This window comes from Cavia porcellus, unplaced genomic scaffold (genome assembly GCF_034190915.1).
Source record: "Cavia porcellus strain 051 isolate PalLab524CR breed Dunkin Hartley unplaced genomic scaffold, mCavPor4.1 scaffold_8, whole genome shotgun sequence".
In the NCBI taxonomy this organism is placed as follows: Eukaryota; Metazoa; Chordata; class Mammalia; order Rodentia; family Caviidae; genus Cavia; species Cavia porcellus.
Window position 1 is genome coordinate 93421661 of NW_026947491.1, and position 16374 is coordinate 93438034.

At 57.9% G+C, this 16374-nt stretch overlaps 1 protein-coding gene across 3 annotated transcripts in view; it reads left to right on the top strand.

Annotated features, from left to right (window-relative positions):
* Rfx4 (regulatory factor X4) overlaps nt 1-16374 on the top strand; it is a 151025-nt gene that overhangs the window by 70352 nt on the left and 64299 nt on the right. For 2 of the 3 annotated variants that reach the window (XM_023566301.2, XM_063255504.1), the window contains exons 5-7: nt 10040-10101; nt 13494-13707; nt 14592-14669. In XM_023566301.2, the coding sequence (XP_023422069.2) occupies nt 10040-10101; nt 13494-13707; nt 14592-14669 (354 nt within the window). Of the gene's footprint in view, nt 1-10039; nt 10102-11240; nt 12227-13493; nt 13708-14591; nt 14670-16374 lie in introns of those variants that run through there. The other variant, XM_063255505.1, reaches the window with a different exon arrangement.

A 16374-nucleotide genomic window follows, 5' to 3' on the forward strand; every position in this document is an offset into this window, starting at 1 on the left:
GTCTCTTCCCATCCTCTGTGCTGGCACAAGTGTCCCTTGCCCCACAGGAGCGGCTGTGGATCCGGTTTCATGCAGGAACAGACTGAAGTCAAATTGCATCTCTGCTCCCCACTTAGCAGCTAAACCAGCCCAGGCCTTAACAGCCGCGGGCCTCAATTTCCTGCTCTGTGAGATGGGCTCTCTATGGCAGCCCGGGAGGACTCAGGAGACAGCGAAGGAGAGGCGCTGCGGAGCTCGGGTGGCTGTCTCATGGCTTTGTGCGGATCACCGCGGCCGCATCTGTGTTCCGGCCCCTCTGGGCCTCTCCTTCTGAACAGTCCGAGAACAGTGGCTCCAAATGTGCCACCTCACACCCTCCCCCTCCCCACCCCACCGGCTCTTGTTATCGCTCGCGTATTATTCCCTTTCTGATTTACACCGCGTGTCACGTCACTCGCCTCCCTCCAGCTGCTCACGAGTGCGTGACGTGCTGCGCCGTCACCGAGGAGGACGCTGGGCTCCCCGGTGGACCCATCATCCCCCCTTCAAGAGTGGACAAGTCCACTGCGGCCTTCCTGGCTCTGGGTGATTTTACAGAGCCCTTCATCCGTCCGTCCATCCGACCATCCGTCTGTCCATCCACGTGATTGGAAGGTCTCCTGCTGGTCCCTGCACTCTGCTGAATTTCTTTAGAAATTTCTCGCACCTTCTCTTGCGGACTTTCCTGCAGAGCTGCAGCATTCGGCTCCGCAGTTCCTGCCGCTCCGGCCAGGAAGCGCTGCCCGGTGAGTTACACCAGCGCCACCCAATCGCTGCACAGCTGCCCCGTCCAGCTTGGCGCGGGACGTCCAGGGTCCTCGTGACCCCCTCAGCCTTCCTTTTGTTTTCCCCTCTAAAAAAGCGGCAGTCTGTTGACAAAGAAGCGCCCCACTGGCCGTCTTAACCGTGTGGCACTCCGTCCCGAAGCCAACTTCTTCCCCCTAATCATTTCTTTCTTTTGTTGAAATAAAATTAAATGTTTTAAAAAGCTGCAAGATTTCACAACACGTGATTATCACACAAGAACTTGTCATTGTGGTAAATAAAGCCCTCATTTCTTGCTATTGGAAAAGCCTGTCCCCGCCCAGAGGCCCCTGGACGGGACCCAGCACTCGGCCAGGCTGCGTCGGCCTGCCGGCTCTGGCCTCGCCTGCATGTCTCCGCCACGAGGGAGCTTTCCACTCTTCCACCGCCCTGAATGTTTTAGGTTGCTTCTTGGTGGTGCAAGTCTTTGGCCACTGAGGGTTGAGTGCATTTGTGAAAACAACCAAAAGACTAAGTTGCTCATGACCACAAGACACAGGGTCACCATCTCGGGATGCTGTAGGACAGCAGGACCAAGTGTCTTTGGAACCAGCACCAAGAGAGGACAGCCAGGCTTGTGTGCACTTGGGGCCACCTTGCTGCTCCCCGGGGTGTGTGTCAGTGAGAGGAGGGGACAGGAACCCAGGGGACTCATGCAGCTTCTCCCCTGGCCACAGCCTGGACACCAGCAGCCTCAGACCCCAGTCCTCACCTGGAAGGTGGGCACCATCGTCTCTTCCCAGGGTTTAGCACAGCATTGGACTCTGCCAGGTGCAGCACCCCCCCTTCCCCGCTGCAGGAGGGGGTTCTTAGGATTTGTCGCCTGGACAGTACTGGCCTCTGCCTCCTGTGTCTTTAAACCTGCACCCACAGAACCGTGTGCAGATGTGGATGAGTCCCATCACCACCCCTGAAAGGACCCCAGCCCCTTCCCACCCCCGGCTGCAGCCCCTAGCCCCGTCTGCCCACTGAAAGGGAGAACGGTGGGATCTCAAGTAATTAAAGGGAATTTGGAAGGCTGGGGTGTTGCGGAACGTTAGATCAGTGGCGAGAACAGCATGTGGTGTTCTTTAGGCAGGCTTCACTGCGTCCACACAAAGCAAGAAAGGGGCGGCCTGCCCGTCCGTTCATTTATCACCCAGCGAAGCTCGGCTTTCACAGCCTCACAGAAGCGCTCCACTGTTTGCAGAGTCTGCTCCAGAAATTCAAAGCTGCACGGCCTTGCGGGGCTGCGCCGACCCTTCGAGACTTCGCCCGAGCTGTGCTGGTCTTTCAGACCCAGGAACCAGTGGATTACTCCGTGAAAGGAGAGGAGAATAATTCGGAATTTTTGCAGTGCGTAAGGAACACTTAAAAAAAAAAAAAAAAGAAGAAGAAGAAGCCAAAACCCCTTCCCACAGAGTTTTGTCGCGGCTGCTAGGAGGCGCAGGAGCCATCTGCAACCGGTCCTTTCTTTGCTGGGGTGGGAAAAGTCTTGACCTCTGCTGGGACAAAAAGCGCTGCGAGGGGCAGCCCGGCCCGCCCCGCTGCTCTCCGAGACTTCCTGCCCCGCCTGTCCCCTCATTTGAAGTCACCTTGCTGTCTTTTCAGAGGAAGAGGCACTGGGCCCCCAAATACGGTTAGGTAAAGCGTTTTCACACCAGAACCTAGTAAGTGCACAAATGCACTGCTTGGGAAAATGTCAGTCCACACACCTGACGGGAAGAGCAGCGCCTCCGTCCCGGGAGGCTGCAGGCGCAGAGCCTCATTCTGCAAGAGGAGGGACCGGGCCGCAGGACAGCTTATACCAGGGCAGGCCTACAACGGAGCCTCTGTGTGCCGGCTCCACTGGCGGGCAGCGCGGCTCCTCCCCTGGCCCTGGCCAAGCTGTGGCCTCCAGCACTGTCGCACTCCCAACTGTTGAGCCTGGGTGCCTTCTCTGGAATACACTTCGATAGAATTTTCAGCACGGCTAAAAAGACAAGAAATATGAAATAAAAGTGGCCTTTATGTTAAGAATGCGGAGAGAGACTCCATGACCTCGGGGGTCTGGCTTTCTCTCTGCCCGACACGTGGTGTGGGGACATACGTGTAGCTTAGGTTTGGGGTGGAGCCTAAGGGGCATTACTGATGCACAGGTGGCCCACTGGAATTCATTTTGGCCACAGGTAAATTGCCCAGGGGCGGGGAAGGTGACCTTCCGCCTCCCAGCGCCTGCCACCACTACAGCCTCTCATTTAGGGCAAAATCCTTTCATTCCTGTCTTTTTATTATTAGGAAAAAGGGCGAAGGTTTTTTTTTTTCTTTTACTGCATCCTGCTGAAAGGGGGCGCTGTCCTGGGGTTTAGGCGGGTCGACGGGATGACGGTTGATGCCCAAAGCTGGTGCCAGGTGTTTTAACCAGGACAACTTTATCACTGGTGAATGCCCGCATGTTAGACTGGAAAAACAAAAAGACAAGGTGTTACGAGGAGGCAGGCCACTATCATAGTTAAGGACCAGGTGAGGTAGAAGGGAAGGTGCCTTTGATTTAGACATGTCATTTTGTCAGGACCACGTTGAGGAGGAATCATTGCCACGGTGAGGTAGAATTCTGAAAATCAGTGTGGGGTTAGGAGGAGGGAAGTTATGAGAGGTGACTATTCCCCCAGCTGAAAGGGTAAAAGTTAAGAGTGTAGGTAGGTGGGCTTGTCTCTGGTCCAGGAGTTGAGGTGGAAAGAATGGGGGGCGGGGGTTGGCCATAGCTGTACCACTATAGGGAAGGTAAGAGCCTCGGCCTTCAGGATGTCACGTTTGACTAAACAGCTGAGGGTAGAGCGAGCTGAGACAGTTGTCACATGGAACAACATGAGGACGATCTTACACATGATGTGGGAGTCTTTAGGAAAGACTGTTGAGAGTCCTGCTGTAAAAAAAGGATAGTTAATAGAATGTAAGAAATTAGGAACCAAATTGGACAACAAAATATGACTTATCCTGAGAGTTGTGGCTGGGAGGCCTTGGTGAGTGGGGATGAGTGGGCAGAAGGATGGTTAGATCTGGGGCTGGGAGGGCACCACTTAGCCTGAGTGATGTGAGGCCAGGATGGCAGTCTAGCAACTCTGACCACTGTTGAGGTTGCCAGGAAGACCAGGTAGGGGCCGCTCTAACTTGGTTTTAGTCCTTGTGATGGTTTTATGTAACAGGACTTTAGTAAGTATATCAGCAGTCTCCCTGGTTGTGGGAAAGGCTTTTATGTATCCTGAAAAAGTATAAACAAAGGTGAGAAGATAAAATTTATCTGTCAGTCTTGACCAGGGTGTCTGAGAAATTGGTGATTAGGAAAGGAAGGGGCTGCTGTGTGTCCCCGAGAAGAGGTTTACCAGAGATAACGGGTGTAAGCTGTTGAGGCCTCAGTGTCTGGGTCAGTCTGCATAAACACAAAGGGATAAAAAGGCATTTTTAAGATCTAGACTGTAAAGTGAGTGGTGGAGGGAGGATATGAGAGCATGGTATAAGGGTTTGGCACCACTGGGTGCACTGGGGTAACAGCACTGTTGAGTATCTTAAGGTCCTGTACTAGAGGGTAAGACCCATCAGGCTTGAGTACCAGGAGAATGGGAGTATTATAGGGTGGGTGGGTAGGCTTAAGAAAATCATTGTCTAAAAGGCACTTAGTTACAGGTTTAAGTCCCTGTAAATGTTTGGAAGCCCATTGGAATTCTTTTCGCGCCACAGGTAAACTGCTTAGGGGCGGGGAAGAAATCTGTATGAGAAATTCTTAGGCAAGAAACATATAAATAAGTAAAATACTCATGAAAAATGAAAATCATATTCAGATACTGCTGGTACTGGCACTGTTGGCACTACTTATGCCAATAGGACACGTGAGATAACACCAGTAGGCAGTGAGAGGAGGGGTTCTTTCACGGCTCCCCACGAAGAAGTAGGAGTAATCCAAGCGCGCATCCCTCCGCTCAGGGGCGGGGCTCGGAAGCGGATTGGATCCCGCTGCTAGGGGGCGGGGCCTGGTGCAGTCTGGGGGCGGGGCCGGCAGGCGCCTCCCCTGGCTCCTCCCTCCCCGCTGCCTCCTGGTCATCTCCTGCTCCGCGTGAGCAGCTGTCCTCCGAGACCCTGCAGTCCTGCCTTCCTGCCCCGAGCTGGCTCGTGCGGACTAAAAGTGTGAACCAAGCTAAACCTGTCCTTTAAATCGTGGGTGTCGAGTTTTTGTCCCTGCAACAAGAAAGTGACTATGACAGCGTATTTTAAAACATTATATTGTGTCCCATTAGTATATGCAATTTTAATTTGTTGATTTAAAAACAAATTAATTACTTGGAAAAGAATTCTAAGGACTTCATAACTGTGGTTTCCCCAAGCAAGTGGCCAAAAGAAGGTTTCTGGGAGGAAACTGGAAACAAGCTGAGACAGCAAGGCAGAGTGGACATCAGGGGGACCAGGGTACTGGAGAGGACACGGGCAGCAAGGACAGGCTGGGCGGAGCCTGGGGCTGGGCGGGGCCAGCTGGAAGGGAGGCGTGGCATCTGGGCCACCCTGGAGGGGCTGGACCTTGTCTAGGGCCATGTAGGAGCTGGTCAGGGGTGGGGTGTGACCGAAAGCAGGGGCAGAGGGGGACGCCACAGGGCTGGTGGGGACGGGAGGCTGTCGAGATGGAGGATGGAACCTGTGCTGTCAGAGGTGGTGGGCGTCACAGTTTGGAGAGGGATGGAAAGGTCACTGGGGAGTGACATGCAGAGGGACAGGGGACACAGAGAGAGGGCACGGCGAGGGCAGAGGCCTGGAGGTGCAGACCTGGGAAAGCCCCCAGTAGTGTGCTGTGGTTGGCACTGGGGACCCCCAAAGGAAAGGTGAAGTGTGTGCATCCGGCCTCTGTTGAGTCAGGTGCCCCTCGAGGGGTGTCAGCTGCCTCTGAGGCCACAGCGCTGACGCAGCCTTCAGTTAACAAGTCCACTAGGGCCCCCGATCATCCTTGTGGCTTTAGCTCTTGATCTTGCCGGGCCGGGGATCAAACCCAGGGCCTCCTGCACTGCAGGCCCGAGCCGCACCCTGGCTCTGCTCCACCCAGGAGCAGCCTCTGTTTAGGGTTTTCGGTAGCAGAGAGTGTAACTGCCAGGCTTCCATGTTTCTGGGTGTCAGCTGACTCCATGAAGAGGTCTCGGGCTCTGCCATCTCTTGCACCCCCGTGCCTGCTGGGATCACGGCAGAGACCTGGGGCACTTCCAGGAGGGCCACAGAGAAATCTGCCCTGAAGAGCAGCTGGGAACCAGAAACCAAGTCGCTCCCCCAACGCATGAATGTGGGGGTGCAGATGATGACGGGAGAGCAGCCCCGGTCTGCTGATGGGAGGGGAAAGAGAGGAGCCTGGGGACGCTCTGAGGGGCACCGAGGCGGTGGCTGTCAGGTCGGACTGGGCACACTCGGCCGCAGGGGGGTGGGCTTAGCCATCTCAGCCTCAGCCGCATCTCTGTGCAGTGGAACCGTTGCGGGGGTCACTGGAGTAAAACATAGACGGTGACCTGCACCAGGCCAGGAACCCCACCGAGGCAGCTGTGCCAAGGCTGTGAGCCTCACCTCCGTGCTCTGTCCCGCTCCCTGGGGAAACAGAGGCAGGACACAGGGAAGTAGGAGGGGCTCAGAGACAGAGGGGTCCCTGGGGGGGAAGAGGGGCAAGCACACACAGTGGCAGGGCCAGCAGGAGCTGGGCCCAGGGAGGACAGTAGGTTGGAGCGGGCTGGGCGGGAGGCAGAGGCGGGAGCCGCAGGGGAAAGGCGCTGGACTCTGGCCAGGCGCCGCGGTGATCGAGTCGGCCTGTGGGCAGCCTGTGGGGCAGGAGGGTCTGGTCCAGGTGACAGGGCAGCAGGAGGTGCTGGTCCCAAAGACAGTGATGTCACATGCACCAGACACATTATTCAGAAGAGATAAGCCAGTCCCGCCAGCCCCGAGGGAGTCACAGCAAAAAGTGACAAATGCACTCAAGAGTGTGGTCGGCTCAGGGAGGGGAAGAAATGACTCCAGAGAGCCGGTCCCCAGTTCCTGTGGCCCTGGGGCAGGCACCGGGGCCCCCAGTTCCTGTGGCCCTGGGACAGGCACCGGGGTCCCCAGTTTCTGTGGCCCTGGGGCAGGCACCGGGGCCCCCAGTTCCTGTGGCCCTGGGACAGGCACCGGGGTCCCCAGTTTCTGTGGCCCTGGGACAGGCACCGGGGTCCCCAGTTCCTGTGGCCCTGGGACAGGCACCGGGGTCCCCAGTTTCTGTGGCCCTGGGGCAGGCACCGGGGTCCCCAGTTTCTGTGGCCCTAGGACAGGCACCGGGGTCCCCAGTTTCTGTGGCCCTGGGACAGGCACCGGGGTCCCCAGTTTCTGTGGCCCTAGGACAGGCACCGGGGTCCCCAGTTCCTGTGGCCCTGGGGCAGGCACCAGGTCTTTGCCTTGATGTCAGCCTGGGAGTGCTGGGTGGGTCACCCTTCGGATTGTAGGGTTCAGAACTCAGCCAGTCTCTTAAATCAGGGAATGATAAGGCTCCGCACCCCAAACTCCAGTGCACCCTGCTTTCAGTGCCCACAGATTACTTGCCGGGGACGAGGAATGATTTACTTTTCACAGAGAAAAGAGAAAACTTGGGACCACAGCTCACTACTGGTGGGTTTGTGCTTGTCTTGGACCTCCTTTGCCAGTTAGGAAAATTTGCAGTCAGGACAGTCCTTCTGTTGGCACTGGGAGTTGATTCACCACGTGTGTGGTCCAGACCCTTGAGGTTCGGGTCTCCACCCCTGACGGACACCGTTCTCACCTGTCCCCCTTCCCTGTGAGTTTCTGGCTTCACACCAGTGCCAGTCGTCAGTGTGTCGTGCTGAGAGTGCCGTCCCCGGAGGACCGAGTCTCCAGCCCTGCCGCCGTGCTGCCGTGTGTTACCCAGGGCGCTGGGCTCGGAGAGTCCTTTCTGCCGCTGCTTTCCGTTCACGCTCTCTCAGCCCCAGACTTAGCTCTGCCTTATTTTAAACTTGGAACCGACACCGGTCAGAAGCATGGGTCCTTCCTGGCACCTGATAAATACCAGATAATGTCTGGGTGGGGTTGAGCTGGTGACCATCTCGGGCAGGGCTGAGTCCCCTATCTCACCGCAACGTTGGCAGCACTGAGCATTGTATCTTCAATCATGCGTTACTGTGGGGGCCAGCGTGGTGTCCTGCAGCTGTGTCCATGGCACAGGCGGGACTTCCCGGAGCGGCCTGCGTGCCTTGTCTGCTTGCAAGCGTCTTTGATCATGATCTGCTGTACCTGGGTAGAGGGAAGCTCAGAGCTCGATCATAGCTCCCTGTAGCCGGCATGAAGACCCCCCACCCCGTTTTCACGCTTCGCCTGGTTGGCTCCGTCTGCGTGGCCTGTGGCTCCTGCAGGGTGTCAGGCCTCTGGCCCAGCACGTGGCCGTCCCGCCGAGCCTCAGGGCCGGCTTGCCGTAGCCTCGCTCGGGCCCAGGAGATGCAGTTTCGGACAGTATTTACAGAACACGGTCTTGGACCCAGGCTCGCTCTTCACTCGGGGCACAGTGACCAGCAAGGGACTCGGGCAGAGTGAGCACTCGGGCCTCAGTGGCTGGCGCCGGGGTTGGGGGAGCAGCTGTGTTGCCTACGTCGCTGACACGCTGGCGGGGTGCAGGGGGAGGGCTGCACTGCTGTTCCGTCTGATCACTTCCAAGGGGCTCTTGTGCTGTTCCTGGGTCGGAGTCTCCGGACAGGACATCCGTGGGGCGCCTTCCCTCGCCCGCCGGCAGCTGGGGTGTTGCGGCCCTGCCTCCCCGCCCGCGCTGGGCCCTCAGCTCCCCAACGCATCACAGCGGGCCGGCTTCGCGCTGCCAGTCCAGGTTCTCGCCTTTTTCACCCTTCCTTCCATCCTACCGATGCCAGTCCAGCCCAGGCCACCCCAGCCATCCCACCCCTGGTAGCTGCCTAAGTCCTCAGCCATCCCAGGAGGAAAGCAGGGCACAGAGAGGTGAAGCGGGAGACCCAAGTTCAAACAGCTGACGGCGGCACAGGGCCTGTTTGTTGAGCGGATGCAAATCGTGGGTGAGAGAGAGAACCCTGGTGTGGACCGAGGACCAGAAGGCCCATCCCTGTTGGGGAAAACCATTTGCAGTCCATGCCATGCCAGAGGGAAATCAGGCTGGGCAGCACCTCGACCCTGCAGCAGAGCGAAGCTGGACTTGAAAAGGAAAGCGGGGGTTAGGACGGCGATGGTGGCGGACAGCGTCTATGCAGTCCCTAGCTGTCGAGTGCTGGCCGCACTTCCCATTGTTCCATTTGCTCCTCAGCATTTCACAAGCATCGTCTGAGGACGAGGTCATCATTCCCATTTTACAGATGGGGAAACCAGTCACGTGGCTGTTAACTAACTGTCCAGGGGCTCCAGCCTAACACATGGGCCAGCTGGATTCTAACACCGGGGGAGGGGGGTTGTCTAACCGCACCCTTCTAGTGCATGACCCCCTCCCTGCCCCACTTTACTGAGGCTCCATGAGCACTGTCCTCTCCCCAAGCACCCAGAATGTGATAGCGGCAGCTTGCCTCGGGTCTCCTGTGGGTCTGTGTCCTGCAGGTCTGTGTCCATAGTGACTATCGCCTCAGCAGACAGCCCAAGCCCATGCAGGGACCAGAGCTTCCTGCTCCCCTGCCACAAATGTGGGCTGAGTTCTTCTGGGGTGCCATGCCCCATGCAAGGTCCCCAGGCTCACAGACTTTGCCCTCAAATAGGACAGGATGCAAACAAAGCCCTTAGCGTGCAAGTGAGCAAGTGAACTTGGCATGGCGTGGGGACAGGGACATGGCACCCAGTGCCTGAGTGACTTAAAGGAGCCGGTCTGGGGGGCTCTGGGTAGTGGGTTCTAGGGCGCAAGGGCGGGGGGCGGGAGCAGGCTCAGGAAGCCTGGGCAGAGCCTGGGTTGGATTCTGGTGGGTGGAATCCACCAGAGGGGCTTGGAGCAGTAGGCGGCACACACTGGGCCACCAGATCCCTCCTGAGCGGGAAGGAGGGGAGCTAAAGGGGTCCTGTGGATCAGGGTCCCCGGACAAGGAAGGAGCTCCCCCTCTGCTCCCAGGCAGCGGGGATTTTTCTCAGGGCCCCACGGACTCCTAATGAGTCACTGAGGCGGGAACCCTGTTTCCCTCCCTCCAGCCTGCTGTCTGTAAATCTCAGGCACGCACCCCAACTTTCCCAGTGGGTAACAGATTCTTGTGTTGACTTGCAGATCATAAGGCAGCAGTTTCCACAGCTGACCACCAGGAGACTCGGGACTCGAGGACAGTCCAAGTAAGCTCCCACGCTCACTCGAGCCACCCCACAGCTCCACGCCTCCGCGCCCCTCCCCATGGCGGTCTGTGCCTGGGGGGGGGGGGCGGGCAGGACAGCTGCCCCCTCTCTAGGTCCCTGGACGGAGAGGCTGAGTGGATCTGAGTTTGCCCCACCCTGCCTTTAGGTGTTCTGTGTGAAACAGTTTAGGGTCCAGGAGCAGCTGGCCTCTTGGGTGACCTGCAGCTGGCCAGAGGTGTGCCCAACCTTCACCCTACCAAGACCGGCTTCCGACATGCCCTGCATCAGAGACAGAGTGCTGGGTGCTGGGTGGGACAGGTTAGGAAAAGGGAATCCTATGTCCAACAGAGAAGGGTGGGGCAGGGAAGTGTCTTGAGGGGGGACATTAAGGAGAACCCCAAGAGGAAGAGGAAGGGCACGTGGACTACCATCTCCCAGGACAGTGCTGGTGTTGGCAGGAGCTGCCCTCTGTCTGGCCCTCAGGCTGCACTGCAGGAATGCCCTGTGAGGGGGCTCTAAGGCTGCGGAGGCTGAGGAGGTCAGTACTCGCCCGCAAAGGGCAGGGGCCACGCTTATCTGCAGACTTCTTTGAACCCTTCGGACGCCGGTGTCGGGCACTGGCTGAGGCTGCATTCCTGAACCTTTCTGCTGTGCAGAGCAAGTGGCCCCCGGTGAGCTGGAGACACCACACCTTTTTCCGTGTGTAAAAGCCAGAGAGGCCTCAGGACCTTGTCTCTGAGGGTGTCTCAAAGCACCCCGGACTGTCCTTCCATCCCCGAGAAGCCCCCACTCTCACAGGCTTCTGTCACCCTGCGCAGCACATTTTTATCCTCCCGGGGTAGGTTGACTCCAGGAAAATTAGGGGAAGGAAATGGGTCCCTTATTGGCAAAGTTCTGAAAATAACGGGACTAACTCTTTCATGTGACTCAGGAGCTTTTGAGCTCAATTCCAAGGGGATTTCCAGAAAATTTGGAAACAAAGGACAGCTCAGAATAAGTTCTAGTAACTCTCCAAGGTGACTACTCTGAAAACCAAAACTTTTTTTTTAGTGGTCGTGGGGATTGAACCCACAGCCTTCCCACTGAGCTACACCCCAGCCTTTTTTTTTTTTTATTGTGAGACAAAGTCTACAGAAGTGACCCAGGCTGGCCTCAAATTTTCAGTCTTCCCGCCTCAGCCTCCCAGAGTGCTGGGATTGTAGGCCTGCATCACCACGCCTGGCTTCAAACTTCATTTACAATGAAAAATGCTGGTATTCCTTTAAAAATGAAGTTTCACCCTTGCCAAGCTCGCAGAGCACAGAAGCTGGACTCTTCTTGCGGGAGGACAGGCGCAGGCTGAGCAGAGGGGTTCCAGCTCCCCGAAGCATTGCTGGCCGCAGGCACTAAGGAGTGAAGATGACAAGTCAAGAGAAAAGCCAGAAGCCAGCGAGGCTCCCGGGCGGGCGGCGCCGGACGAGGAGCAGGCCGGCCGGCTGGCCAGAACCCGGATTGGATCTTCTCTTTGCTGAGCCTGCAGGGTGGCAGAACCAGCCGCATCTTCCTGGCAGCTCTGTGGAACCGGTTGTCTGGTGCCCTGTTCTCCCCCTCAGCCAGAGCGAGGGGCTGCGAAGCTCTGGGCTCCGACCCGACCCACAGCCCGGGCGGGTAGGAACCCTCCCAGCACTTGTGCTCGGCCAGGAGACAGTGGGCAGCTGGCAGAGGGTGCTGGGGTTCACTACAGAACCCAAGCGTGGGCACGGAAAAGGGACCAGAGAGATGGTTTTCCTGTGGCTGCCGATCTTAGCAGCATGCTGAGATAATTAAGAGGTGATGTTGTGGCCATGCGGCTTTGGGGAAGGGGAAGGGGGACATTCTGGAGTGAGAGGGGTCTCCCGTAACTGTCACCCCCAGAAGGGGCTCCGGAACCCTGCCGCCCCTCCCCCACAGGCTCCCAGGAAGGCAGTTGGGTGGCAGTTGGGCAGTGGAAGGCGCAGACTGCAGGCCCCAGCGTGGCACAGAGAACTTTCTGGTAGCAGTGTTGGCGCACCATGAACTGGCCTGTCTACGAGGGGCCCCAGTTCTTCCACCCCGGAGGCGCCCAGCTAGAGGCCGGCTGCCCGCTGGGCAGGAGCATCTCCGAATGGTACCAGGGTCGGGGTGTGGGGGAGGGGAGGTGATGTCAAGACGCCTCTGCGCTGGCCTCATCATGATGGGGCCTATCTGCACGCGGCCCTGGTGGAGACGGGGAGTTAACACGCCGTGTGGCAGCTCCCAAAGCGAGGTCACAGACTGCCTTAGTACTAAGAAAATCTATGCGACCCGCAAAACCAGAATCCCGGGGAGGGAGAGGCAGGAGTCTGGTGTAGGTTTGGCAGGAGATTCTTCATTGTTGTAGAGTTTGAGAATCACCAGCCTCCTAGTTGGAGAACCCTGCCTGTCTGGGGGACCCTGGGACCATGGGGACAGTACTTAACTGTTCTGAGCCATAGTTTCCTTGTCTGTAAAATGGGCATACAACTTAGTTCCAGCCTCAGGGGAATTTTGAATAAGCCGATGTGTGTTAGACCTTTTGTACTGCAGTGCACAAACTGGTGTGTTGCAGAATTGCCCATGGTGCTTCCCGGCCCATTCTCAGTTGCTCGGAACCACTGGGTCCCAGGAAGGGGCTGGAAAGGTCTGTTTTCATTGCGCCCCATCGAGGTTCAGGCTGTCACTCGGTGTTTGCTGTGAGTGAAGCAGCTACTCTGGTCTGGTGTGGGAACCTTGCGTGCTCTGCCTGTGCTTCCCGGCCTCTGCTTGGCGTCTTAGGAAGCCCACAGCCATCGGCATCACTCAGGGCTGTTTCACACATCAGAGTGTGCGGGCACTTTGCACGGTGCCCACCATGCGCGGAGCAGCGCTCGGCAGCTGAAATCCAAAGGCAGGCAGCTCGCTCACTCTGAAGGGAAAGCGTGGCTATCCTCGAGCCTGTTCCGAGTTAATAAAACCCTGGTCTCTGACATGCGCTGCTAAGGGAGACACTGAACTCAGCTCTTTGAAACCACAGTTCCCTGAGCCAGCGCTCCACTGCCTAGGAAAGCCACCTGCCGATGGGTTTTGCTGGGGTGCACAAGCAGTTCTCGGGTCCCTGAGAGTGCGGGTCACATGTGGTACCCACAGAGATCAAGTATGGATGCAAAACTTTCCATCCCCTCTCTGCTTGGCAAAGTATTTGACTGAAGCTTTCCTGTAGGAGGTAATTTTGGTTATTTTTACCTGCCTGATTGATGGCTGGCACATGGAACACTGGTTTAATTCTAGATTTCAGAGGTATCAGGCCTCCGGGGAGAGTTAACTCTTGCAGCCCTGGAGCTGCGCCCAGCGCGCCCTCCCTCCCCGTTCCCTGTCAGAGCCCCTTTCTCCGCGGCCAGGTACCACTACTACGGCATCGCGGTGAAGGAGAGCTCCCAGTACTACGACGTGATGTACTCCAAGAAGGGGGCCGCCTGGGTGAGCGAGGGCGGCAAGAAGGAGGTGAGCAAGCAGGCCGTGGCCTACTCGCCGAGGTCCAAGCTCGGGACGCTGCTGCCGGAGTTCCCGAACGTCAAGGACCTGAATCTGCCGGCCAGCCTGCCCGAGGAGAAGGTGACCGCACCCACCACGCGCCCCTCTCCGACACACAGAGACACAGAGACGGCAAACACGTGCACAGCACGTCTTAAGCCCTCTTCCGTCCCTTCCCTCCCTTCCTTCCCCTCTTCCACTTCTCTCCCCCACCACCAACTTTTTGAGACAGCGTCTCTCCATCAGTACAGGCAGGCCTTGAACTCACCACGTAGTCCAGCGTGGCCCACAAACACAGCAGTCTCCTGCCTCAGCCTGAGTGCTGGGATTGTAGGCAGGTGCTACCCTGCCCGGCCAGTGCCCTGCTCATTTGAGCAAGAGCTCTCCCCGCCTCCTGCCTACTCCTCTGTCAGCACCGGGCTGTCCACTCACCTGGTCCCTGTCCTCGGCCCCCACACCCGCTCACCTCACCAGGGCAGAGCCCCTCCCCCTCCACACATTCAGAGTGAAGCCCGTGCGTCCGTGTGCTGAGGGGATTTGGAGAAAGCATAAAGAGGGTTTTTAGAGGTGGAGTGAGGGGGAGAGCTTGATCCCGGGGTGTTTGGAGCACGTGCCAGGATGCTTCCCTGAGAGCGAGGCAGCTCTTCTGTGGGTTTGAGGGCAGCTGTGCCCCGTGGCCCTGAGGGTCATGTGCAGGGGACAAGGGCCTGGAGTCCTGCTTTCAGGAAGCTTCTGGTCAGCAGGAGATGACCTCGGGTAGACACAAACCAGTTGGTACGGAATACATGTCCACATTACCAAACAAAGGCAACATACAGGACAGATGCCTTCTGCTTGGGGTTCCCGTGGGGTTTAGGTCACACAACTCCCCTTCCCCCAGCAGGGGGACCTGCTGACGCTGGACTGCCCACGCAGCCGCCACGTATGTTCACATAGCCTTTGTGGTTGACCCCTCCGGCCCGCAGGTCTCTACCTTCATCATGATGTACAGGACACACTGTCAGAGGATCCTGGACACCGTGATAAGAGCCAACTTCGATGAGGTAGGTCAGAGCTGTGGGCTGTGAATACTGTTTCAAAGTGCCGCACTGAGCCAGGCAGGGCGGCACACTCCTGTAATCCCGGCACTCGGGAGGCTGAGGCAGGAGGATCCATGCGAATTTGAGGCCAGCCTGGGCTACAAAGGGAGCCCAAGACCAGTCTGGACTGCATGGAGAGACCCTGTGTCAAAAAAACCCCAAAACAGCACTGAGCTCTCAGCTCTTACATGAGCCTCTGCCAGGGCCAGGCCTGGCCCCCCGAAACCTTTGACAGCCATGGGGTCACCTGACCCCCACGGGAGCCTCAAGAGGAGGTGCTCTTGTTTCCCCACTGCTCAGAGCCTGTGTCCACTGCGAGGCGCGCGCGTGCTTTCTCGCTTTACTAGTGAACTGCACCCCACCTGTGGGCAGGAGGAAGCCCTCCAGGCTTGGGTCCCCCAGAACTCTAGATTCAGAGAAACTGAGGCGAAGCTCCCTGAGATCACCCATTTGCTTCACTCCGAGCTGGTCTCCTCTGTTCTCCAGGACCGGTCCGCTTTGCCACCAAGTCCCACCTCTAGGGCCATCTTAAAGTGCAAACGATGTCAGAAGCCTAGTTTGGTTTTTCATTTTAAAATACTGCAATGAAAGAAAGAATGGAGTGGGGGAAATGAGGAAGGGTGGAGGCACCTGTAGGTAACCAGAGTGACGGTGAAATCCTCTGCGGAGGGAGGGCTGCACCTCTCAGCCCAGGGGCTGCCCTTTGGAGGAGGTGGCTCTCGGCTGCCACCAACCCCTCGCCGCAGGAGAGGGTGCGTGGGCGGAGGAGGGGTGAGGCGGAGGGGTGAGGAGGAGGGATGAGGCGGAGGGGTGAGGCGGAGGGGTGAGGAGGAGGGGTGAGGAGGAGGGGTGAGGCGGAGGGGTGAGGCGGAGGGGTGAGGCGGAGGGGTGAGGCGGAGGGGTGAGGCGGAGGGGTGAGGAGGAGGGGTGAGGCGGAGGGGTGAGCTCCTGCACCGACACCCTGCCGCCCTTGGCTGCACCCTCCCCGGGACCTGCAGAGCGGAGCTCACAGCCGAAAAGGGTGGCGGTGTCACTGTGGTAGAGGAACCAGGACACTGTTCCTTCCCGGACTTCTGCCCCCTCCGGTCTAAAAGTCCTTGAAGTGTCCCAAATCACTCGAGCCATCCCTTCAGTGGAGTTTTCTGTTTGTTTGTTTATATATGTTTCTGTTTCTTGTTTTGTTTTTGGTACCGGGAATTGAACTCAGGACCTTGTGCTTGCCAGGCAGGCACTCATGCTGCTGAGCTAAATCCCCAGCCCTTAGTTAGTGTTTTTAGAAGGAAAGGTCGCTGCTTTGTCTCCAGCGGTGGCTTGGCTCTGTCTCACACTCCTAAAGTCTCCGGGCTTGGAGCGTCTGACGCTCCCTGACCATTCAGACAGCGCAGTGCTAGAACAAGTAATCCCCAACCCGGACTCCCGGGAGTCTGCTCCCACTCAGCTGCGGCTGGCGGGGGCTTCCCAGCGGGGCGGGCTTCTTCCTCCCGAGCCTGCACCCTGCGCCCTGCGCCCTGCCCCGGGCCCCGGAGTCCTACACTGAGCCCGTGTTGGGGAAGGATGGCGGGAAGGCGCCGCCTGGCCGGAGCACATTGCTAGCCTGTGATGGGCCGGAGTCCCACGTGGGCAGCTGGCCTCTAGTGGACAGCTGACCCTAATAAAACAGCGGTGGTCC